General features: G+C 37.1%; 1 protein-coding gene across 3 annotated transcripts; it reads right to left on the reverse strand.

Annotated features, from left to right (window-relative positions):
- Positions 1 to 613: 613 nt before the first annotated feature.
- LOC127437820 (protein C12orf4 homolog) lies at positions 614 to 26,206 on the reverse strand. Of its 3 annotated transcripts, XM_051693017.1 has the most exons (14): positions 26,165 to 26,206; positions 25,427 to 25,610; positions 25,129 to 25,274; positions 19,624 to 19,805; positions 18,700 to 18,799; positions 18,472 to 18,593; positions 14,954 to 15,060; positions 14,403 to 14,600; positions 13,768 to 13,896; positions 12,576 to 12,647; positions 12,253 to 12,455; positions 4,022 to 4,079; positions 3,558 to 3,625; positions 614 to 3,112 (listed from the first exon to the last, which is right to left on the reverse strand). In XM_051693017.1, the coding sequence occupies exons 2-14, from the start codon at positions 25,602 to 25,604 to the stop codon at positions 3,020 to 3,022; spliced, it is 1,656 nt and encodes a 551-aa protein (XP_051548977.1). In that variant the 5' UTR covers positions 25,605 to 25,610; positions 26,165 to 26,206; the 3' UTR covers positions 614 to 3,019. The 3 variants fall into 3 exon arrangements, with proteins under 3 accessions (XP_051548977.1, XP_051548978.1, XP_051548979.1); XM_051693018.1 differs by lacking the exons at positions 18,472 to 18,593; positions 18,700 to 18,799; positions 19,624 to 19,805; ... (1 more) ...; positions 25,427 to 25,610; positions 26,165 to 26,206 and adding an exon at positions 15,185 to 15,471; XM_051693019.1 differs by lacking the exons at positions 18,472 to 18,593; positions 18,700 to 18,799; positions 19,624 to 19,805; ... (1 more) ...; positions 25,427 to 25,610; positions 26,165 to 26,206 and adding an exon at positions 15,185 to 15,471 and having other exon boundaries at positions 14,954 to 15,104.
- Positions 26,207 to 26,209: the final 3 nt, after the last annotated feature.

Raw genomic sequence — 26,209 nt, forward strand, 5'->3', positions numbered from 1 at the left:
AGAGGGCAGTCCATCAGGGGAGAGTTCAATGTTTCGGCCTGGCTAAATAAACAGCAGTCTGTCAGGAACAGTTGCTGTATGTGAAAGGCTCAGATGGCTAAAGAGAGAAGGGCTGTGACATAAAAACAGCAAGCAAAGAGGGGGAGGTCATGCTGCTGAGCCTGAACCTAAGCCCTCTACCCCAGGCATGGGTAACAGGAGACCAGATTCCGCCACTAACTGATACCAGGAATGCCAGACATTTGGTGACACATTTCCTTTGCACAAGCTTAAAAGTTGAACACCAATGACAGCATGACTGCTGGGCAATTAAGGACTGATTAAGTTAACTTTGGTAGGGATAGCAGGACCATGTAGAACTTTTGTCAGCCTTTTATGAACTGTGATCAGATGTGATCCACTCAGATTGACTCAATCGATATATATCAAATGAAATGATAGAAAAGGCCATAAGGTAACCATGCAGGCTTAAACCAAATTATTAATTTCTCTAAATGATTAACACTAACACATAACCAAATTTAAGTGTTATGTATAATAACACCAACAGGCCTGCAGTGGGACTAAACTAACAAATCAGTATTAATATATTATCAAATAATACAATTCAGAGTTGAATTGATGGAGTGCACTGTATTTACAAGGCATTGACATTTAGCACCGAACACTGGTGATTACCATGTCAGTGGTCTCAAACAAAAGGCTAATACTGATGTAAATTCGTTAACCCTCAGATTAGGCCTACTTTGCAACTTTGTATGGTAATATCCTCATTAGGATGAATCCCATAAAAGACTTACTAGAAAGTAGTTAACATGCAGATTTTCTTTAAAGCATTACCAATATATACAGTGCTGTGCAAAAGTTTTAGGCACTTAAGATGTTTCACAAAAGCATTTGTCTTAAGATGATTATTTATATCTTCAGCTTTAGTGTGTCAATAGGAAAAATATATTTTAGACTCCCAAACATTACTTTTGCAAATATAAAGATTAGAATAGAAGAACAGGGAGCCCTGCAACAGATGTCATGGCCCCCACAAAGCCCCCCACTGAACATCGAGTCATTCTGAGATTACATGAAGAGACAGAAGCAATTGAGACAGCCAAAATAGATTGAAGAACTATGGTGAATTCTCCAAGAAGCTTGGAACATCCTATCTGCCAACAACCAAGAAAAACTGTGTCCAGGTGTACCGAGGAGAATTGGTGCTGTTTTAAAGGCAAAGGTGGTCACACCAAATATTGATTTAGCTTTTTTATGTTTACTGGACTTTGTATGACATTAAGTAATAAATGAAAACTATTTATGTCATTATTTTTGAAGACATCCTTACTATGCAAAATTTTTCACAAGTGCCTAAAACTTTTGCACAGTACTGTATGTATATGTATATATATTACAAACCAACTGGATATCAATTCCCCATTTTCCTGACTGACACTATATAGATAACTTTTCAGTGTGCTGCTTCTAGAAATAAAAGATAAATGAGGTAAACTTTTGTTAAAAAAACAAAAAACAGTTGAAACTGCTTTCAAGCTTCAAGAAACAAAAGTAATGCCCCCCTTTTTGACGATTACACACTTCAAATATAGCTGCATACGTGCCAGGGCTTACAATTGGCACCTAATAAAAAAACACATGGTAAATCACTTATGATGCCCGAGACGGTTGGTTTCATTTGACATGTGGAATCAGCAGCTTTGGTTACCTCAAACTTTCTCTAATAAGCTACTGGATATGCACTTCAAAACAGCGCCATCTGGTGTTTGTGGGAGTAAAGATGACACAAGGGGCCAAAGGTGGTTGTCTGCAATGCAGCACAAACACACAGCTTGTCTTGGCATTACCTATTTCCCATGCAGCATTAGATGAATACCACAGTATCACAGTTGAAAAAGAGCAAAAACTCTGAACACACTCCCTTCTGATATATAATGCCATTTCTGATTTGGAATGTACAAAACTATGAATTTTAGTGAAAATTCATGATTGAAATAATCAGGACATGGTGCTAGGTCTCTTGTGACAGGCTTGTATAAACAACATGACAGTGCATATCAAAACAGCTTACGGTTTGTATTTTTTCATTGTAATATCTGAAAATTTGGAGTTCCATTTGGAGTTCCTCAGATTGCCAAACTGGTGAAACCCTCCGGAGAACATTTAGGTACCCGTTCTTCAATATACACTCACCAAGCACTTTATTAGGAACACTATGGTCCTAATAAAGTGCCCAACATGGTCTTCTGCTGTTGTAGCCCATCCGCCTCAAGGTTTGACATGTTGTGCATTCTGAGATGCTATTCTGCTCACAACAATTGTATAGTTACAGTAGCCTTTCTGTCAGCTCGAACCAGTCTGGCCATTCTCCATTGACCTCTCTCATCAACAAGGCATTTCCGTCTAGAAAACTGCCGCTCACTGGATATTTTGTGTTTCTGGAACCATTCTGAGTAAACTCTAAAGACTGTTGTGTGTGAAAATCCCAGGAGATCAGCAGTTACAGAAATACCAGCCCGTCTGGCACCAAAAATCATGCCACAGTCAAAATCCCTGAGATCACATTTTTCCCCATTTTGATGGTTGATGTGAATATTAACTGAAGCTCCTGACCGTTATCTGCATGATTTTATGCATTGCACTGCTGCCACACAATTGGCTGATTAGATAATCACATTAATAAGTTGGTGTACAGGTGTTCCTAATAAAAAGCTTGGTGAGTGTATATTTCTCAAGTGCCTTCCCTTTATAATGGGGTTACTACAAAGCTCTTGTAGGAATCTATAGGTTCCATTTTGTAAGCACCTCATACAAATGCCCCTTTAGAAAGGATGGCTAGAGGTTTTCTGAAGGATCCTGCCTTTGTGGTAACCTGAGGAAACCCAAATGGAGCCACATGTAATTTTTTCAGTGTAAGAGTCAAAAGTGACATGATGTTCTCCATATTGGCAGCTGAAGTGTTGCGAGTTCAAGGGTTGCTTCGGGGCAATGTTCCTGTGCATGTATGGCTCTGTCAGCGTTTTGATGTTAACGTGAGCGTTGAGGAGACTCTGAAGATCTGAGGCAGCATGTTGCTCAGTTGGTAGAACATCTCCTCTGAGATACTCTAAGAAAGATCAGTAAGACAGATGTGCACAGATTGATGCCAAATCCTTGTTTAGGGAAAAACATTTACAGCATAAAAAAAAACAATAGTGCATTTATGGTCTTCAGTTACAACGGCATTAAACCAGTTTGGTCAATGCACTAAACTGTTACTAAACTTGTTGCTTTGTTAAAAGCGATGAATCAAACAACAATCCAGAAATGTTTGTTACAATGTATTCACTGTAATATACATAAGTTATACAGTGTAAGTACACTGTGTGAGTGATGTCTGGACAACTGTAGCTTTGGTTTTCAGAATGAGGACATCCCTAGTGACTGTGAGCATGTGCCAAACGATGGGCACTATTGTTGGAGAATACAAACTGAATAATAGACTGATTTCTTCTTTTCCAAGTAAATGAATGAAGTCACTTGATTGTCCATTCAATGAGGCCAAATCTTACCTGTGGAACAAGGAACTGGACAGTCCGTGAGATTCCTCCATCCCAGGAGGCCATTTCCATCATAAAACCTGCAAATGGCAAAAAAAAAAAAAAAAAAAAAAAAAAAGACTCAAATTCAAGTATTCTTAAGACTTTTGTTACAAGCAGGGTAAAGTATCCAAAATAAGGTGGGGGGTCTAAAATCATCAACCAATCAGAATGGGTCTTTTAAATTGATAAAATATCTTGCAACCCAGTATGAAAATAGGTGTATGAAAAGATCAATAATAGAATCAAACCATGTTTAAACCACATGAAACTAAAATTATGCACAATAACAAACAATGTAAAAAAAAACGACCTTGTGAAATAGATGTTCCTCTGAAATGTTCCAGATGACTGAGATGTTCCTCTTCATTAACAAACCATCCGTGCTACAATGACAGTGTTTGCACTTTCAATATTTGACCTTTTTTCTTGCTCACCTTTCACACACTTGAAGACCAGCTCTGCTCGTTTCAGACACCAGGGAATAGTCATCTCCTGTACAAAGGAAAGAAGGAAGAGAAGACAGGGACTGAGACACTCTCTAACAATCTGGGATACCAGGAAGGGATGCAAACATACCACTTTAAATCATTCCTTGAAGAGCAGCATTTATGCAAAGTGTATAAAAACTTTAATACAGCACTGAGACCTTTAGCTGCTTTTGGCTGGAAGAAAACGCCATTCCTGAACAGATGAAAAACATTTCCTGAACACTGAACATTCCTCAACATCAGTCTGTGGTCAGAGAAGCTGTCATTGAGGCTTTCTTTAACTCATAACTACATTGGTCAGTCCAGACAGTCTGGTCTGGAATAGACCGTTTCTAAATTAGACTACAGCATTTTGAGGTTGAACAAGTAAAAAACAAAAACAAGACAAAAAACTGCTGTACACTGGGTGAAGAAGACAAATTAATTTGGTTTCATATGCTCCCAAAATGTGGTACATAGCAGCACCACAAGAATCTACTGAATGAGCCTAAAGTGAAATTATAATCAGAATGGTTTTGATGTTTTGGTCATAATGTTATATACAGTGCTGTGAAATTGTTTTTGCCCCCTTCCTGATTTCTTCTATTTTTGTGTATTTTTCATACTAAATTGTTTTAGATCTTCAAACGAGATATAACATAAAACAAGTAAACACAAAATACAGTTTTCAAATATATATATTTTTATTCAAACAAAAAAAGTTATCCAACACCTATATCACCCATGTGAAAAACTAACTGCCCCCTTAAACTTAATAGCTCGTTGTGCCACCTTTAGCAGCAATAACTGAAACCAAATGCTTCCGATAACTGGATATCAGTCTTTCACAATGCTGTGGTGGAATTTTGGCCCACTCTTCTTTGCAGAACTACTTTATTTCAGCCACACTGCAGGGTTTGAGCATGAACTGCCCATTTAAGGTCCTGCCACAGCATCTCAATCAGGTTCAAGTCAGGACTTTGACTAGGCCACTCCAAAACTTGAATTTAGCATCTTTTGAGCCATTCAGAGGTGAACTTACTCCTATGCTTTGGATCGTTGTCTTGCTGCATAATCCAGTTGCATTTGAGCTTCAATTTACGGACTGATGACGAACGTTCTCCTTTAGGATTTTCTGGTAGAGAGCAGAATTCATGTTTCCCTCAATTATTGCAAGTCGCCCTGGCCCTAGGGTATTGACCATAGTTATGATGTTCTTTTTGTGGAATTCTGTGTTTGATTTACACCAGATGTAACAGGGACCTGTCTTCCAAACAGTTCCACTTTCGACTCATCAATCCACAGAACATTCTCCCAAAAGGTTTGAGGATTATCAAGATGTGTTTTGGCAAAATTCAGACGAGCCTTAATGTTCTTCTGGGTTAGCAGTGGTTTTTGCCTCGCCACTCTTCCATGGATGGCATTTTCGGTCAGTGTCTTTCTGATAGTGGAGTCATGAACACCCTTACAAAAAATCTAAACTAGCCGCAAATTTGCCACTTGTTATTTTCACGTGCAAATGAGCTTGTGATCCGCCGCAAATGTTTTACAGAAGTTTGCAGCTCTTCACGGGTAGTGGTGAACCCCTGGCAAACCTTTGGCAACAATGGACAATTTGCTGAATGTTTGCTGCATCGCTCATTTGCATGTGGAAATTATCTGTGGTGAATTCACAGCAAGTTTGCAGCATATTTGTAGTGAATTCTCAATTTTTGTAGGGGCAGTGACCTTTATTGATGCGAGAGAGGCCTGCAGTTCCTTGGATGTTGTCCTTGACTTTTTTGTGACTTCCTGGATGAGTCATCGCTGTGCTCTTGGAGGAATTTTGGAAGGTCGGCCACTTATGGGAAGGTTCACTACTGTGCCAAGTTTTCTCCATTTGGAGATAATGGCTCTCACTCTTTTTCTTTGGAGTCCCAGAACTTTTAAAATTGCTTTGTAACTCAGACTGATGTATTTCAATCACCTTTTTCCTCATCATTTCTGTAATTTCTTTCAACCATGTCATAGTGCGCTACTGGGTGAGACCTTTTAGCCAACTTCATGCTGCTGAAAAAGTTATATTAGGTGTTGATTTGATAGAACAGGGCTGGCAGTAATCAGGCCTGGGTGTGTCTAGTCCAGCTGAACCCCATTATGAATGCAGTTTCATAGATTTGGGGATTTAGTAACTAAGGGGGCTATTACTTTTTCACACAGGCCCAGTTGGTATTGGATAACTTTTTTGCTTCAAAAAATAACATATTTATGTTAGATTTTGGAAACAATTTAGTATGAGATATACACAAAAACAGACGAAATCAGGATGGGGGACAAATACTTTTTCATAGCACTGTAATGAATCTGTTTTGATCTGTCATTTAGATGAAAAATGACTAAACATACAAATTTTTAAAAAGGAAATGGTGCATTACATTGCATGATAGGATGTGATCATTTCCCATACATTTTCACACACTCTGGCTTATTTATTAATTACAAAGACTAAGAGAGCTGCCCCCATCTGAGCCATGCAATCTTGGGCAGAATGAATTGTACTTCCCAAGGGTAGTGGAAAATTAAACAGAACTGCATTCCTGAGGGAAATAATAGTGCTTGCAAAGCAGCAAAAGAATAGTGTTAGCTAGTTTTAGGCTTTAAATTGGCTAAATGTTCAGCTATAAAAGGCTAAATATATGCAAGGAAGACAAGACAATCACAATTTAGTATGCAAATACAGCAGAAGTAAGAAAGAACAGCAAATGCATTTCATTATGCAAACATTACAATGACATCACTGCTGTCAGTTAGATTTTATATGCTGAACTTTCTTTCAAGGTAAGTCCATGGGAGATTTTCAAACTTTAAATGAGAATTTTATAAAAATTGTAAAGTTTACAAAAATGAAAAAACATCCTAATATCAAATCTTAAGGCTGAAATTATCTAAAAAAAAAAAATTAACGGAGTTTGTACATTAAGCGGTTCAGGCTGAATTTATTGCAGAAGCTGAATACTTAGTTTTCCTTGTAGAGTTGGGGTACTCGAGTTTGGACTTGGACTTGTCACAGACTCAGATACATTTGTACTTGGACTTGACTAGGACTCGATCCTTTGGGACTCTGGATTTTTTTCCAAGTCCAGCCGAGTCCATGACATTTGTGATAAAAAATAAATAAATAAATAAAAAACTGAAATTAATGAACACATCTCTGTCTGCATGCAGCTGTATTAGCCCCTGAAGTCATAGATGTAGCCAGAGTTGTTTCACTGTGTTAAAGCAAGCACACGCACATGCACACACACACGCACATGCACACTCATCAGTCAACCAATACGCTTGAATGTTACTACAGAGACTACTGTATAACATCTACTACCGAGGTGGCTGGCACGACGAAAACATAAAGATGGGTATGTATCCAATGTAATAGAAACTAAACAAGGCAATTTCACAGGACAAGGAACCTGACAACTGGTAAAATTGCAAATGGTGTTTGTGCAGCCAAGACGGAGGTTTCGTTGTGGTTATAAACTTAAAATCAAGAACTTCATTGAGTAAAGTCACTCACATCATGAATGAATGAATGAATGTTACATTTATATAGCACTTTCTGACACTACACTCAAAGTGCTTTACACAGTGAACAGGGGACTCTCCTCAACCACCACCAGTGTGCAGCATCCACCTGGATGAGCCACAGTACACTCACCAGCTATAGGTGGAGAGGAGAGAGTAGAGTTATAGAGCCAATTAGTGGATGGGGATTATTAGAAGGCCATGCTTGAGATGGGCCAATGGGGGGAATTTAGCCAGGACACCACGGTTACACCCCTACTCTTTACAAGAAGTGCTCTAGAATTTTTAATTACCTCATCCGAAGGACAGTGCCTTTTTACAGTATAGTGTTCCTGTCACTATACTGGGGCATTAGGACCCACACAGACCACAGGGTGAGCACCCCCTGCTGGGCTCCCTAATACCTCTTCCAGCAGCAACCTTAGTTTTCCCCACAAGGTCTCCCATTCAGGTACTGACCAGGCTCAACCCTGCTTTGCTTCAGTGGGCAACCAGTCTTGAGCTACAGGGTGATATGGCTGCTGACATGTCTCTCACAGTTTAGTAAAAACAGCATATCAAAATAAAAATACATTAAAAAATTGGATATTTTTTAGGTGTAATGTATCTACACATCTAGGCTGCTGTAGTCTCTTGTGGTCCATGCAGTGTTGTCAGCTTGAACTGATCCATAATAGCTTGATGAATTAACTGTGTAACTTTTTAAATAGTCAGGGAGAAAAAGCATTATTGCTAAAGCAGACAGCAACTCTAAACAGTACCTATTTATTACTGACTATTTTCAAAGCATTGACAAGCTGCTTAAAATACATTCTTTAACAGCATTTGTCCACCATTCACAACATTCAATCATGCACAATAAAATTTTAGGATATTTTGGGCAGTGAAATGATTTAATTATAGATTATACAATAAATGTATTATTCAATAACAGAGCTTGTGTATGAAGCTAAACTTCATGTTACGAGATGAATTTAGTTGGTTATGATGTTTTTATTTTAAATGTTTATTTTATTTTTATTGTAAACCACCAGGTAACTTATGCACATCTTTTTTTTAGCCTGTATCTCTGACATTTATGAAGGACAATTCTGTTAAATTTATGACTCAAAATTATTATTCTCCATGTTTTTGTGGCTAAAGAAGAGCTCAATGAAAATTTATTTGGTTTGGTATTTAAAGATTTCAGACTGATTGCAGACCAACGTGGCCGCCGCTCAAGAAAATATAATTTAAAAAAACATTTTTTTTTTTATCTTCTGTGGCAGCAACTGCGAGATGCACACAGACACATCAGGGATTTAGATACACGAGCAGCATGCAGAACTGCCCTGCATTGTGTGGTTTCCTGCAAATTAACTAGAGAATCATGTCCGTGACAACATGCCCCTAATATTATCAGTTGGCTTTTACAGTGTTTTTGGATGTAGCATTTGCAATCAAATCGTGAGACGTAACTTCTCAGTGAGTGCTAATTACTACTGTGTTGACTAATTTGTATGTACTGTATTTTCCCAAATCAGTCGGCAGATAGAGAAAAAAGATTCAGAAAGAAATCTCAGTATAGACTATTATTTCTTTAGATAGGGATAATTCTATATAAAACTAAATTAATTTGAACTGACAAATTGAAAATGGAGTAGAAATAAAAACTACATTAAAATTTGAAATATAATAACCTTGGTTGTAATGACTAACGCAGCTTTCACTGTCTTTAGTCTATGTTTGAGTGGAGGGCAAAAGCAACAAATAACTGAAATGTCAACAGAATGCAATAAGAAGTGTGTTGAAGGACAGTTTTGTCTTCATACACCTAAAGCATATGCTTTCATTCTGAAACCACCTTGAAGTCTGTTCAGTAGGATACTAGTCATAAAATATAGCTGCAAGCAGCAATTAAGGGGCCAAGCACATCAACCATTATTAGGCATAACAATGGCAAAAAATAAGTAATTAAAGCAATCTGGTCATGATGTTAGGCAAAATGGTTGAAAAACCATGAATACTATCAATTGCATTGGGACATAAAAGCCTATTACTTTTGACCAACAGGTGGCGCTGTCACCAAATTGATACGGTGTGGTCAAGGTGCAGTCATGATGACATGCATAAAGTTTCATGTCAATATGCCAAAGTGTTGGCGAGATAGAGCCAGAAAACCATTCTGGCACTGTGCCATCAAATTCATTGTTGTGTTAAATGAAAACGGCTTGGTCTATCAACACGAAATCCATAACTTTTTGTCGCCATTGTCTGAAGGTGATCTGATTCGATTTTGGTTAAAAATCTGACAAACTCTCTAGGAGGAGTTAAAAAAAGTAGGTTTTTAAAGGATTTCAAAATGGCAGACAGGAAGTTCAATTGTTCATGGCATAATTGGTATCCATGTTCTCGGCATGACCCACGGAATCTACCAAGACTAGTCTCATGACAATAGCAGAAAATAATCAAAAGTTATTTGCATTTTATGAAAATTTTGTATAACTTTTGACCAGAAGGTGGTGCTGTCCCAAAGCTTTGAGTACATTCAGGGCATTGTGCCAATGACACATAACAAGTTTCATAATGATATGCCAATGCATTTAAAAAATAAAGCATTTTACAACAAAATTCAAAATGGGCTATGCCCATTTTTGTATCATTTTGTAAAATTTGGTATTATTCGACTTGACATCCTGCACAGAATCTAACAAGACCAGAAAATGTATAAGCAAAAATATGCATTTTTCATATTTTGTGACCACTAGGTGGTGCTGTGCCGAAACTGTGCAGATACCCTCAGGTCATGGTTGTCGTAAATCACACCAAGTTTGGTGTGAATACGCTAAAGCGTTGCAGAGGTATAGCCTCTTGTCCAATTTGCCGTGCTTTACGTCTAATTTGTTCACGCGTTATTCGAGAACCATTTGACTAATCAACTTGAATTCCATAACTTTTTGTCAGCCTGGTCTGAAGATGATTCAATTTTCATGCAAATCGGACGAACGGTCTAGGAGGAGTTAGAAAAAGTAGGTTTTTTGAAAACTTCTAAATGGCGGAAATTTTCAAGATGGAAAATGACAACATAGGGTGCATTTGATTTGTCTCGAGCCAAGGAATCAGAGGAAAAAAACTTTGATTCTACACTTATGGTTCAAAAGTTATTAGCATTAACGTGTGAAATTTTGGGCAGTTGGTTGCGCTAGAGGGTTTGCGTTAGAGATTCCAAATTTGCTCCAGTTAATGTCCTCTATCTGTGTGCCAAATTTCAAACTTTCTCACATACGGTTCTATGGGCTGCCATAGACTCAAAGGCGGAAGAAGAAGAAGAACAAAAAGAACACTAACGATTACAATAGGTGCCTATGCACTTTCAGTGCTTGGCCCCTAAATATATATATGAAAGGCAACAGAGGTGTTTTTGTTGCATTTATATTGACAAACTGTTTTTCTTAGTTGTGAAGTTTAAAATAAGCTTACAATATTGATGTTGAGTTTACGGTTACAATTTTAATTCAGATTCATGAACAGATTCATTCGGACTCGGACTTGGCCTGTTATGGACTTGGTCTTAAGTCCGACTTGGCCCCTTTTGGACTCGGACTCAATTGTTTAAAGACTCAGACTTGACCCTGACTCGACTAAGGTGGACTCGAACCCAACACTAATTCCTTGGCTACTTATGATTACTAAACTTAGGTTAAGAAAAATCCCCTAACCATAATGTTTGAGGATTATCTATAAAGTGTAAAAAACATTTTGAATAAGAAGAACACAGGGTAGAGGAGGCTGAATGAAAATGTTTTTGCTATAGGAGCAAAAACATTTGATATGTAGTGTGACTAGAAGAAGCAGGTGGTAAAACTGGAACAAGAATATAGTTTAAAAAAATTGGACTATACTGCATTTTAATCTTAAGCATTTGTTTTTTTTGTTTGCATGTTCTAGAACTAAATGCCAGTGTGAAGGCCAAACTCTCCAACATTCCCCCAAGTGCATTTAAATGATTGCATTTGGTAGTAGAACGCTCTGGAATGCCCTTAGAATGTAGAATGTTATAGATTACAGTAATAGAAGAGTTGAGGTTCAGTTGGATTTTTGAGCAGCCTACGCAGGGCCCATCAATTGGCAGCATCCACAACAAACATTTTAACTGGCATTCCAATCACAAGTCCAATCAAAAGTGGACACTCTCCAGAATTCAGACCTTGAAACTATCCCATGATTCCCTAAATGAGTTTAAAAATGAAAATTGTTATACATAAATTTTACAAAGTGATGAAACAAAAAATAAATAAATAAGATAAAAAAAGTGGTAAGAAAGAAAATGTAAAAAATATATTTATATATTCAGGGTAAAAAAAAACAAAACAGTGGATTCACACAGAGTAGCCACGCCCACAGTGAAATCTCACTGGTCAGAAATCCTGCTCCATATAAATTGTATAAAACATCAAATTATATTCGTATTGGTTGTAACAGTTTTGCTTCGCACTGCATATTTGCTTTCATTGTGGACAGACAAATGACTTGTTGCTGGAAACTTGTCGAATTAAACCGGGTTATATTGCCTAGGTACACCTGGTTATAAACATGTAGTTTGTTTATAGTCAGGTAGAGATGATTATTGGTTTGATAACCTATCATAATGTCCTTCTTACCTCAGACATGTCATGCACCAGCAGCAGTGGGATGGTAATAGTGGTGATGTCATGGGTGCAGCAGACCTTCAGGATGTTCCTCAGGCCCATGATGGCTGGATCCCGGGCTGTGATGTTTCCAGAGCGCACATTATCATCCACACAGAGGTGGAAAACAATATGAACCTCAGACAAGTTTGAGTGGCGAGTGATGTAGAATTCACCTGAAGAGAAAGAGCAGTATCTAGAGTGTTATATCTGTGACTATCTGTAGCATTTGCATTGTGCAATCAAATAGTAGTTATGCTGAAAGAATGCCAAGCATATGGTGATGATTTAATTACCTGGGAGGATATTGGAAGAATTTCTGTCTGTTATCTTATTTTTGTCCTCGCTACCTCCATTTCTTGGCATCACTTTAAAACAAATTCAAGAAGTGAACATAAATCACGGTTTTGCTGTAATGTGTTTGTTTGCTATTCGCATTATTCTCATTAGATTATTATTATAATAATACAGAAATGAAAATCATCTTGTCCGAACACAATGAGTGCATTTACATGCACGCCAATATACTGATAACTATGACAAATCAGCTGCTTCTTCAAGAAAAAATGACAACATAAGAAACTCACGTTTACATGAGGTTTGAAATCTTCAGATTATTCTCCACTTTTGACGTTAAAATGTGATTTTTTTTAAATCAGCATACACAGTGCTGGGTAGTAACGTATTACATGTAATCTGGATTACGTAATCAGATTACAAAAATAAAATACTTGTAATTGGATTAAATTACATGATAAAATACATGTAATCAGACTACAGTTACTTTTTTATAGATTACATGATTACACATTAACAAGACAATGGCAGTAAATGCCAGCATTTTTGTCATGTAATTTGTAATCAGGACCTGATTACAATTTTCAAGTATCCTCCCAGCACTGAACATACATTAGTATATATAAAACTATGCTAATGCAATACATTAAATACAAACATCATGTATAAATATGTAATAGTTTAAATAATATATTTTTCTTCACATTGTGTTAATGAGAAAATGCTTTTTCCAAGTTAATTGGTGGGGGATATGCTAAATTCTCATGCAAATAATCTCACGCTCCAAAAACTCTTAATAGTTGCAAAAACAGACTTCTTTTTTATTTTGAAAAATATAATTTCTTATTTTTGACCCAGATATGATCTTGGCAGGCTAAAATGTGATTTTTTTTAAAAATTGTACAAGTTTGATCACACAAATGTAGGCCAAAAGCTAAAACTGTCCCAATGTTAATTAGAAATATATCAGCTGTTAGCACAAACAGCAAAATGCAAAACCAGTGCATTCCACTATCTGGCATAACATTTATGCATCTTGAAAAAAAGGTGTATCGTGTTACATTGTAGCAAGTCTCAATCGAATGAAACTGAACACTTCCGTGCGGAAGGACTGAAGTTAGATATCTGATGGTGCAATGCAGAGGTGCTGGTTTTGGACGGGCACAAACACGCAGTTGTTGTGTCACTCACCAGGCTGCTCTTTCTGCTTGCTGCTGCGCTGCGCTCGTGCATACAGCACCACCTGCTGGACAATTTCAAGCTGCTCATCCACTCTGGGGAAGTGGAAGTCTGTGCATTCTTGGGACACTGTGGCAAAGTCTTGTATCATAGACACATTTACAGGAAGTTTAGTCCACAAAAAATAAAGAACCTCATGTTTTCTTTTTTTATTGCTAATGTTTTCTTTTTATTATTATTTCTTTATTGCAAAAATATTTCTTTTTTTTTGTCTTGTTTTACAGTTAAAATATTTAAACGCTCCTGAAACAAGATAAATTTACTTTAGAAGCAAAACAAGGTAATGAGATTAGGTTTATTCTTCTTCCCCAGTTGGCATTTTAAACATTAACCTCATGAACTACATTTTGTTTGTTCTATGTAAAAAAAAAAAAAAAAAAAAAAAAAAAAAAAAGAAAAAGGAAGAAAACCTTTTTACCAATGTGGTTAGAAAATTACTCAAGTAAACTTATCTTGTTTAAATGATTTTGTTTGATATTTTTACTGAACAACAAGAAAAAAAAAATACTGTGTACATACATTCTTTTTGGTAGATTCTGATTAGCCACATTGATCTTTAAAAACAAAGTGTAGAAATGATGTAAAACCTCTCTTAATGCCGCTGTACGAGTTGACTCTGTTGTCGACCAGCAGCACTAAGCCGCAGAGAGAGGTGGAGTACAGCGAGAGGGCGGTCTGCAGTCGTCGCAACTTCACCCCACTGCTGCTGTGACGATGGTGCTTACAGAAGCCCAGCACGTCGGATCGAACCAGCCGCAGGTTGTGCATGGTCTTCAGCTGAGCCCCTAAAAGACACATTGGTGTCTATTTATATCTATTATATTTATTTTATATCTTACATCTATGATATTAACCTTAACAGATCTTATATACATCTTATCAAAATCTTTTCAGCCCCTGCCACACAAAAGTATGTATTCTTCAAAAAATTTGTATAATACAACCCATAAAATCTGTTCATGCTTATAGTACATATTGCCATAAAACATTGTTTATAATGAGCTTGAGGGAGAGAGATTGAAAACAAATTGGAAGCGGGTGTAAATTACAGTGATGGCACGTTTAAACCTGTTTGTGGTGAGCATGTATTTTTATATGCCATTTTGTAGTGACTGCCGCTCCCAGGGAGATGCCATACCTAAGTGGATGGTGAAGCTCTCCTCCAGCTGTCGCTGAACCTCGAAGAGCCGATCCCCCGCCTCCCCGGCCTCCCCCAGCTGACCGGGCTGCACCTTGATCTCCTCGCTGAAACACAAACAACAGGATCAACTTCTGATCTTCCTCGCCATCTATGTGATGATAAATACAGTTTTCCTGTCAGGTCAAGTGTTGTTGATCTGGCTAATTTACACAAAAAACTTTTACTCACCCATGTGTCATTCCAAACCTCTTTTACTTTGGTGGAACGCAAAAGGAAAAATTCAGAAGAATTTTTTTTTTTTTAAGATTTTATACTGGTCCCTCTTTTCTAAGCAAATTACAATAAATGAGGACCAAAGCTTAAAAGACAAAAGACAAATAAAATGAATAACATTCTCAATCTTAATAAAATAAAAAAAAATGAGTAAATTTTTATTTTATTTTTTTAGATATTTATAATTTGCAGAAGTTCCTCAGATTATATCTTTCTCCCGCTCCACGCACACACAGTGTCTTTTCCGCCCACACCCGCATTCAGCAATCAAAACATGTCCCACCCCACACTCTGTTGCGCAAGGTCTCGCGGGATTGCAGGCCTCTACTTTCAAGCTTCAAAAAGGAGAAAAAATTTACACACGTTTGGAACAAAATGAGGGTGAGTAAATGACAGAATTTTTTTTTATTTTTGGGTGAACTATTTCTTTAAGCAACTGCTAAATTTCACCATCATATTATGAAAAGAAAGACGTGTTCCCCAGTCAGTGAGCAATTCACAATATTCATTTGATACAACACTATTGAAGTCTGCAAACAAAATAAAATCTCTAGGAGCAGGATTTTTGGACTTAAAACCAGATGCTTCAGAACATCTATGCCAGCGTCTTTGAAGATTCCACTGTCATGTGGGCAGCTTTACTCTCTGTAACCCTTCTCTCCTACATACAGTTGTGCTCAAAAGTTTGCATACCCTGGCAGAAATTGTGAAATTTTGGCATTGATTTTGAAAATATGACTGATCATGCAAAAAAAAAAGCTTTTATTTAAGGATAGTAATCATATGAAGCCATTTATCATCACATAGTTGTTTGGCTCCTTTTTAAATCATAATGATAACAGAAATCACCAAAATGGCCCTGATCAAAAGTTTACATACCCATGAATGTTTGGCCTTGTTACAGACACAAGGTGACACACACAGGTTTAAATGGCAATTAAAGGTTAATTTCCCACACCTGTGGCTTTTTAAATTGCAATTAGTGTCTGTGTATAAATAGTCAATGAATTTGTTAGCTCTCACGTGGATGCACTGAGCAGGCTAGATACTGAGCCATAGGGAGCAGAAAAGAACTGTCAAAAGACCTGTGTAACAAGGTAAAGGAACTTTATAAAGATGGAAAAGGATATAAAAAGATATCCGAAGACTTCAAAATGCCAGTTAGTACTGTTCAATCACTTATTAAGAAGTGGAAAATTTGGGGATCTCTTGATACCAAGCCAAGGTCAGGTAGACCAAGAAAGATTTCAGCCACAACTGCCAGAAGAATTGTTCGGGATACAAAGAAAAACCCACAGGTAACCTCAGGAAAAATACAAGCTGCTCTGGAAAAAGACGGTGTGGTTGTTTCAAGGAGCACAATACGACGATACTTGAACAAAAATGAGCTTGAGTCGAGTTGCCAGAAAGAAGCCTTTACTGCGCCAATGCCACAAAAAAGACTGGTTACAATATGCCCGACAACAACTTGACACGCCTCACAGCTTCTGGCACACTGTAATTTGGAGTGACGAGACCAAAATAGAGCTTTATGGTCACAACCATAAGCGCTATTTTTGGAGAGGGGTCAACAAGGCCTATAGTGAAAAGAATACCATCCCCACTGTGAAGCATGGTGGTGGCTCACTAATGTTTTGGGGGTGTGTAAGCTCTAAAGAAACAGGGAATCTTGTGAAAATTGATGGCAAGATGAATGCAGCATGTTATCAGAAAATACTGGCAGACAATTTGCATTCTTCTGCATGAAAGCTGCGCATGGGACACCCTTGGACTTTCCAGCATGACAATGACCCTAAGCACAAGGGCAAGTTGACCCTCCAGTGTTTACAGCAGAAAAAGGTGAAGGTTCTGGAGTGGCCATCACAGACTCCTGACCTTAATATCATCTAGCCACTCTGGGGAGATCTCAAATGTGCGGTTCATGCAAGATGACCAAAGACTTTGCATGACCTGGAGGCATTTTGCCAAGACGAATGGGCAGCTATACCACCTGCAAGAATTTGGGGCCTCATAGACAACTATTACAAAAGACTGCACGCTTTCATTGATGCTAAAGGGGGCAATACACAGTATTAAGAACTAAGGGTATGCAGACTTTTGAACAGGGGTCATTTCATTTTTTTCTTTGTTGCCATGTTTTGTTTTATGATTGTGCCATTCTGTTATAACCTACAGTTGAATATGAATTCCATAAGAAATAAAAGTAATGTGTTTTGCCTGCTCACTCATGTTTTCTTTAAAAATGGTACATATATTACCAATTCTCCAAGGGTATGCAAACTTTTGAGCACAACTGTATCTAAGAACCTCATAACCATTGATCAACTCCGCTCAGTTGACAGCACTTCCCATGAGTCAAAGGAATGAGTGACTTTCAAAGGAAGCAAAAAATTGCCATGTTTCACCCTCTCTTAACATGATTTACACAAGTAGGACATCTTTCCTTGATCAGCATCCTTTAAATGGGGTTATGTTTAGTATGGGTTTGGGTTATGATTGGTTGAAAGGAATATAGTTCTCAGAACAGCAGATGCTAATCCAGGAGCATGTCCTACTTGTGTCAGTCATGTTGCGCTTGCATGATAACAGACAAATATTCATAATCTAATGACAATAAATAGTATACACATTAGAGGTTGACTGATAGTGGATTTTGCAGATACCGATAACTAAGGTGGTGGAAAAGACAGATAACCGATTAATAGGCCAAAAGTTGTTTTTAAATAGATTTATAGAATGATAAAAAATGATTTCCTTTATTACTTTCCTTAATATGATGTGCACAAAGATCAAGGTTACAAGATAAAAAATGAATAAAATCCAAAAAGTAGTTTATTGTGCTACCACAATCCAAATAATAACCTTTAAAATTAAGATTTTGTGCATAGTGCTGGATTTTTAACTATAAACAAGCCCAAAATACCCCAAAATACAATTTATTTTGAAATGACAGAGACTTTGCCCTGTTTCAATGCTCTACATGTAAGAATTAACCAAATTAAGCTTTTTATAGCTCACATATTTATCAGATGAAGAGTTTTGTAGATAAATATTTCACCAGGTGAGGTTTACTGATGAGGAATAAAAAAATTAGGAATAATAATAATTTACAAAAAAACTATCTGCAACTATCGGTATAGATGAATCGGTAAATCTGATATATCGGTCTACCTCTAATACACATACCCACAAAATGATCCTCGCTTTGTCTTTACCTCTACCTCTAACTTTCTTTTACTCACTTGATAGTGCTGTTGTTGGGGTTCTGTAGGTCCCGATGAAGCTTCATCACCCACTCCTGATACTCTTGTTTCTGGATACCTGTGACTTGCTTCAGTTCACTGGCCCACTTGTTCTCCAGCACCTTTTAATCACAGACAGACCAAACAGGAGAGCCATCATTGTTCCACGTCGTCTTAGTGATCATACAGGACAGTTTCCAGAGCAGCTTTATAGCAGATTGGTCTCACCTGCTGTGCATCAAAGTGTTGGGCAGCCACATTATTTACATCCTGGTCACATAAAGTCTTCCCTAGCTCCTGCATGACTTTATTCATCTCTGCAGCCTGTCTGTGTATGAACAGACAAGGACAAAGTCCAGCTTTTTGTGTAAACGTATTATGGTCATACATTAACAATTAATACAGTAACTACTACTTTTTTCCATCACATGTGACACAGATATGTTTTTTTTTTAATTACACTGTGAAGAGGAAAAACAGTGAATCTGACATGTTTTAATTCAAATCAGGGACAATTTTATAAGTGGAAATAAATAGGATGCATATATGCATTTTTACAATTAATTATTACACAGAAAGGTGTATAAATACATTTGTTTAAAATATATATTGATCCACGTTAGGTCTCAAATGTTTTGACAATGGCTTTGAACGGTCAATGCTAATGATTAGATTTAAGACTGGAAGTCCAAAGTTCAACTAATACAATAACAAATTATGATATCATATTGCATGTTATGAGAGCACGCCATACCACGGTAGGGTGTTTTACATATGCGGATCAGTTTAGAAGTGTTACTGATATACAGGCCACATTTAAAAGGTCATGTGAACCTCACAAAATAAATCAGATTTGAGCAGAAAATTACAAATGGAAAGTCTGGCTTGCAGTGGGAATGCAGTGTCTGACCTATGATCTTTCAGAAAAACAATCAGGCAAACCTTTGGTTTCTATCATAAATGTACAGAACACATTTTGATATTAAACAAAATCAACATCTTGTTTTTTACCATTGTACTTGCTAACTACAGAATATGGTAACAGTCTGCAATTTATGTAAGTAGCTCATTATCTAAATTACACTCCCTGGTATTTTTCCTTATTAAACAGAATAAGGGTAACATCTTGTGATAACCTCCTATCACACAAACCTCTCCTGTAATTTCTTGAGTTCCATGTCTCGCTCGCTGATAAGCTCAGAAACACTGACAAAATAACTGTGCTCCAGGTTGAGTAGGGTCTCTGAGGCTGGAGAGTGGATCAGCTCATGGTATACACTCGCAAAATCCTCATCCCAACTGTGTTCCTCCGGACGGGCATGTTCCAATGTAGTCTACATACAAAAATTTCAAAAGACTTCAATTTTGTGAAGTATGAAAATCAAAGATGCAATGAGAGTGAATGGTGACTTACGCTAGCTTTCTATCTCCTTTTTTGTTCCATGGAAGAAATTCGTAAGGATTTGGAACAACACGAGGGTAAGCGCATTTTTGGGTGAAATACCCTTTTAAGATTAACCTTTGCCCTGCATACTTAGAATATGCAGAACAACATGGAAGCTACAGTTGAAGTCAGAATTTTACATACACCATAGCCAAATACATTTAAACTCAGTTTTTCACAATTCCTGACATTTAATCGTAGAAAACATTACCTGTCTTAGGTCAGTTAGGATCACTACTTCATTTTAAGAATGTGAAGTGTCAGAATAATAGTAGAGAGAATGATTTATTTCAGCATTTATTTCTTTCATCACATTCCCAGTGGGTCAGAAGTTTACATACACTTTGTTAGTATTTGGTAGCATTGCCTTTATATTGTTTAACTTGGGGCAAATGTTTTGGTTAGCCTTCCACAAGCTTCTCACAATAAGTTGCTGGAATTTTGGCCCATTCCTCCAGACAGAACTGGTGTAACTGAGTCAGGTTTGTAGGCCTCCTTGCTCGCACATGCTTTTTCAGTTCTGCCCACAAATTTTCTATCAGATTGAGATCAGGGCTTTGTGATGGTCACTCCAATACCTTGACTTTGTTGTCCTTAAGCCATTTTGCCACAACTTTGGAGGTCATTGTCCATTTGGAAGACCCATTTGCAACAGAGCGTTAACTTCCTGTCAGATGTCTTGAGATGTTGCTTCAATATATCCACATCATTTTCCTTCCTCATGATGCCTTCTATTTTGTGAAGTGCACCAGTTCCTCCTGTGGCAAAGCACCCCCACAACATGCTGCCACCCTCATGCTTCATGGTAGAGATGGTGTTCTTCTGCTTGCAAGCCTCACCCTTTTTCACCCAAACATAACGATGGTCATTATGGCCAAACAGTAAAATTTTGGTTTCATTAGACCAGAGGACATTTCTCCAAAATGTAAGCTCTTTGTCCCCATGTGCACTTGCAAACTGTAGTCTGGCTTTTTTATGGTGGTTTTGGAGCAGTGGCTTCTTCCTTGCTGAGCAGCCTTTCAGGTTATGTTGATATAAACTCGTTTTACTGTGGATATAGATACTTGTCTACCTGTTTCCTCCAGCATCTTCACAAGGTCCTTTGCTGTTGTTCTGGGATTGATTTGCACCTTTTGCACCAAACTACGTTCATCTCTAGAAGACAGAAAGTGTCTCCTTCCTGAGCAGTATGATGGCTGCGTGGTCCCATGGTGTTTATACTTGCATACTATTGTTTGTACATATGAATGTGGTACATTCAGGCTTTTGGAAATTGCTCCCAAGGATGAACCAGACATGTGGAGGTCCACAATTTTTTTTCTGAGGTCTTGGCTGATTTCTTTTGATTTTCCCATGATGTCAACAAAGAGGCACTGAGTTTGAAGCCTTAAAATACATCCACAGGTACACCTCCAATTCAGTACACCTCCTATCAGAAGCTAATTGGCTAATTGTCTTAAGGCTTGACATAATTTTCTGGAATTTTCCAAGCTCCTTAAAGGCACAGTTAACTTAGTGTATATAAATTTCTGACACACTAGAATTGTGATATAGTCAATTAAAAGTGAAACAATCTTTCTGTAAACAATTGTTGGAAAAATTACTCATGTCATGCACAAAGTAGATGTCCTAAGCAACCTGCCAAAACTATAGTTTGCTAGTATTAAATCTGTGGAGTGGTTAAAAAAAAAAGAAAAAAAGAGTTTTAATGACTTCAACCTAAGTGTATGTAAACTTCTGACTTCATACGTAAATTGCTTCTATAAATACAAATATAAGAGTCTTTTTGCGCAACCAACCAGGTGGTCTTTAAAAGGCCATTCAATCTAGGCTGGACAGGTTCCATGTGTATTTGTGTATTGCTACTGTAAAATGTTAATGGTTATTCTGTATGCATGCATCGCTGTGAGCCAACAGAGCTTCATAGGAAAGGGAGGGGGCAGATTCTGCTTTCTTTTTATAAGTTAAGCAGAATTTAAACTACAACACTTTGAAGTGCAAATGCAGATGGTCTGGCTGACCTTCTTATATGCGGAAATAGGACAGATATTATGTTACAAAGGAATTTTTTTGCATGGGCACAGTCAAACCCTGATTGATTCAAAATGGACAGAAGCATTTCCCACACATGAAACATCATGCTACATTTCTGTTATTATAATATTTAAGTGCTTATCTTGACATGAACTGCAACAGTTGCATCAGAAGGGAAGACCTGATACTTAAGAGGTCAGTCAGACTCTAGCACTATAGGATGTCTTTTCTGCATATCATAATAACCAATATAAGTATCAGAGCATTGTAACACTAAGACAATATTAAATAAAAGACTTATAAAAGGAATTCGATCAAACATTTTCTAGAACACAAACTCAATTGGTCACCTCACTGGAAAATCAATTATAATAATGTTCTTATTTTACTACTCTGTGGAAATTTTTAATATGGAAATTAACTGAATTAAGTTTTATTATAGATCTATTATCAGAGTGTCTATTTACACTAAGTGCAAATAGCCCATCTTGTTGGCAGAGGCTACATACACTAACTCCACCCACTACTGCTCAGACCAAACTCAAGACAGCCATGACAGATTTATTTGGGGTCAACTCCTGATCAAATGAAGGCGGGCATATTTGAATTTTTTGTGATGGGGCAGAGAAATTAAACTGGTTAATAGGTTAGAAATTTAGTGGATTAAGAGATTGGATAACTAAGTGACTATTTGCGCTCCAATAGTCTGGTGGAAACACAGGATTTTATGACAAACTGCACCCCCATAAGCAGCTGTAGTAGCTCTGGGTGTAACAATGGTATGTGTATGTGTTGTCACGCTGGAGATCCGGGTTCGAAACCTATCCCTTGACATACTTTTTCCCATGTCTCTACTCTTAATATTTCCTATAATACTACTTATAGCAAGGCCGTAACCATGTCTTGAACATTGGGGGGTCACAGGTGTTGAGGTCAAAAATATAATGGTCCTCTTTGGTTCTTTAACATAGTAAAGGCACTGAATGCAATAATTTTCTGAATAAAGGCTTGAAATGCGATAAAGTCCCAAAATTTTATAATTTTTGGTTTTAAAAGATACATGTATTTTTAAAGTTCACACAGTACAAGGCAAACACTGTGTCTGCATTGCTAGCAATTTTCCTGTTTCAGTCATCTTTTCTTTCTTTTTTGTGCTGTCTCAAAGAAAAGACGAATATAAATAGAATTTCTTTTCATCATTGATATATCTGTAAAATTACATGACTGTGTCAGCTGGCTAGCAAAAAGAAAATACACAAAATTATTTACTGCCCTCAAGTTGTCGCTCATTGTTTTTTCCTCCCAGTACAATCTTTATATCAAGAATCCTAATGCTGCACTCTTCCATACAAAAGCAGTTCATATTGACCATTGCTGTCAAGGTCAAAAGATTATTATTTTTTTTATTTTTTATAAAAATACCATAAAAGTAGTCCATACAACACATTGCTGTTGTATGGCCCCAGAAAGTTTGGAATATTGTGCACTTGTCATATGGACTACTGTTATGATGTCTTTATACTGAACCTTTAATAGTATTTGTCCTTTTTGAAACTTGACAGCTCCTGCTCACTATATACTGTTACTCTATGGAATAGAGCTGCTTAACATATCTATTTTTATGCTCCAAGAAAAAACCCAGCAGATGGGTTTTGAACTTAGTGAGTAAATGAGTGAGTAAAAGTAAATTTTAGGTGAACTACTCCTTTATCTGGTGGTTCATTTTTAGCACAAACCTGACAAGATATACTCAAAATAAAATGATCTCTTTTAAAAGAAGACTCTTAGGAGAATTTAGATTTAATTAAAGACATAAAGAAGACAAAGAAATTATTTAGAAAATGTTAAATTGATTTTAAATGATTACAAAATAATATTTGCTTTGAGAATATATGATACTGTCCTTGCCAAAACCTAAAAGCACAATAGAAGTCACAAGTCACATGTATAATGTTCTAGTTCTAATCTGGGTGAAAACACTCTACTTTGTGTTTTTTTTTTTTTTTTTTTTTAGATAATTTTCTTAGACAATGTCAAGAGAATTTTCTAAAAAGCCTGCCAGATTATCACATTCATTCAATTCCTTTACAATATACACAAATTTGTGCTCTATCTTAAGCCTGACATGCTGAAAACTACTCCGTTAATGTTTTCACATTCACAGTTATGAATGACATACAAATCACGTACTGTTCATGAAATATTTTCAATTCAAAATGGCGAATTTTGCAAAATGGAGAACAGTTTGCATCCTTGGAAATTACTGTCGGTCGGTACAACATTTCAATCATAAAACAGTGGCCAAATATCGCATGTTTAGTTAGATTCTTACATCTCACATGACACAAACAATCTTAACCTGAACTGCTTGCTGATTCACGGCGCTGGAATAATCCACGATATTCCCTCTTAGCATCTTAAACTTGAGTCCCGCCTTCATCGATTTGATTGGCTATCTCATATGACATTGACTGAGTGCAGTAATATGAGACTTTTTTAAACAATTATTTAATTCCTGCAACAACTTAATGACAACTAGACAGCGGTGCATAATGGACTGCAGCAGAACAGCAACAAGGATATCAACAAGGCAATCTGGCCATATCTGATTATTGGGGGGGGGGGGGGGGCCTTGTCCCTCTTAAATTATATTGTTTTTACGGCCCTGACTTATAGTAATAAATAAAAGAGATTCCTCGCAGTGATTTGGTCAGAGTGAAGGTCGTGGAGTTGAGAGAAGGATTTGATCCAGATAAAATTAACCATGGTTTTACTGTAGTAATATTGTAGTAACCATGTGTTTTGGTGGAAACTATATAGTTCTGATGTTACTACAGTAACCATGTTTAATTTTGTAGTTATTATGATTTTACTAGTAAAATGCCATGGTGATACTACGGTTACTGTAGTAAAACCATGGTTCATTTTTGTAAGGTAGGGTTAGGGGTAGGGGTTGGTGTAGGGTGTCTGTGGGACTCCAAATAAAACAATAAAAACTGTATTAGTATTTAAACAGGGGTGTAAGAGTAGCCTCTGCCATATATAGCTTAATTTAAAAATTAATCTGTTACTTTCTCATTAAAGATGCTAAGAGAGTGACAGCAATGGCATAGAGGATGCAATAATAACTTAATAATATAAATAATACTATAATTATTTGACTAACATTGTGTCCTTACCTCAGAATACACCTTAGCCCAGGAATTTGTCAGTTTGTTGATATCGACCTCTCCAATAGTGAGCCTCTGCAGGGCTGCCTCTGCCTCTCTGTCATAGTCTTCTAACGTTTCCCTTTCGGTGAAACTGACAAGTCTTTTTTTCAACTCTGAAATCAATGCAGAAAAATCAAAGGGTGTACAGCAATTCATATTTTTGTCTTGGAATTTACAAACGTCTGAATGAAATGTATGGATGCATGCAGACAATCTGAGGGTTGAGTCTGGCCATATACTGCTTATACAACTCGGAATGTATTACCATTTTCTACAAAACAGGGGATTTTATGAAGCAGCATGATCCGCCCATGAAGGTCACTGACATTTTCGCAAAGGGGGAACTGAAGTGGTACTCTGAGGACACAGTGATTTTTTCCTGCCTTGAACTCAAACACAAACTCCTTTTCAGTTGCATTGGTTTTCCCTTTATTTTTCCTCATTGTTGCCTGCAATCAGAGACAAACATATAAAATTATAGATAGCATAAATGATAGCACATGCACTATGGCTGTCTACAAAAACCCAATAACAACAACAAAAAACAACATGGTGAAACGCGAATTTAGAAAGCATTTCTGGGCCCAAATAATGCTGTCTAGATAAGCAGCTCACTAGGTTTTGAGACCCAGACATAGATTCTGTAGTGATGCTTGGGATCAACGGATGCCTGCCTGGCGTAAATCAACAGCCCTGCAAATATGTGATGTAGCCAGCCATTCTTATTAGACTTATATGTTCTTATTTGAAGTAAATGGGCATAAAGATCCGTCCATAAATATAAGCAAAGCATTTCTATTATTTGCATTTCAATGACTGTTCACACGCAAACAGTGCTAAGAGACGAGCTCCGAACTGCTGCAGGAAACGACCAAACGAAACAAACAATACTGACTTTATCAAATATACTTGGAAACCAAGTACGGTAAAATAAAAAATAAAAAAGGTGATAACAATTCTGTCCAACAAGTTTGTTTATTTTTGTGGCTGGCAAGCGACTTACCTCCACTTGTTTTAATAGGTTAGCAGTCAGCTGATCGGCTAGTTT

The sequence above is a fragment of the Myxocyprinus asiaticus genome, chromosome 48 (genome assembly GCF_019703515.2).
Source record: "Myxocyprinus asiaticus isolate MX2 ecotype Aquarium Trade chromosome 48, UBuf_Myxa_2, whole genome shotgun sequence".
NCBI classification, from domain to species: Eukaryota; Metazoa; Chordata; class Actinopteri; order Cypriniformes; family Catostomidae; genus Myxocyprinus; species Myxocyprinus asiaticus.

Bases quoted from the DNA above. Each gene is read 5' to 3' on its own strand.
- LOC127437820 (XM_051693017.1), bottom strand. From the start codon at position 25,604: ATGAGGAAAAATAAAGGGAAAACCAATGCAACTGAAAAGGAGTTTGTG. The intron at 18,594-18,699 runs GTGAGACCAATC...TGTGATTAAAAG, and splicing joins AACACTTTGATGCACAGCAG to GTGCTGGAGAACAAGTGGGC. The intron at 3,626-4,021 runs GTGAGCAAGAAA...TGCCATTTGCAG, and splicing joins GGTCTTCAAGTGTGTGAAAG to GTTTTATGATGGAAATGGCC.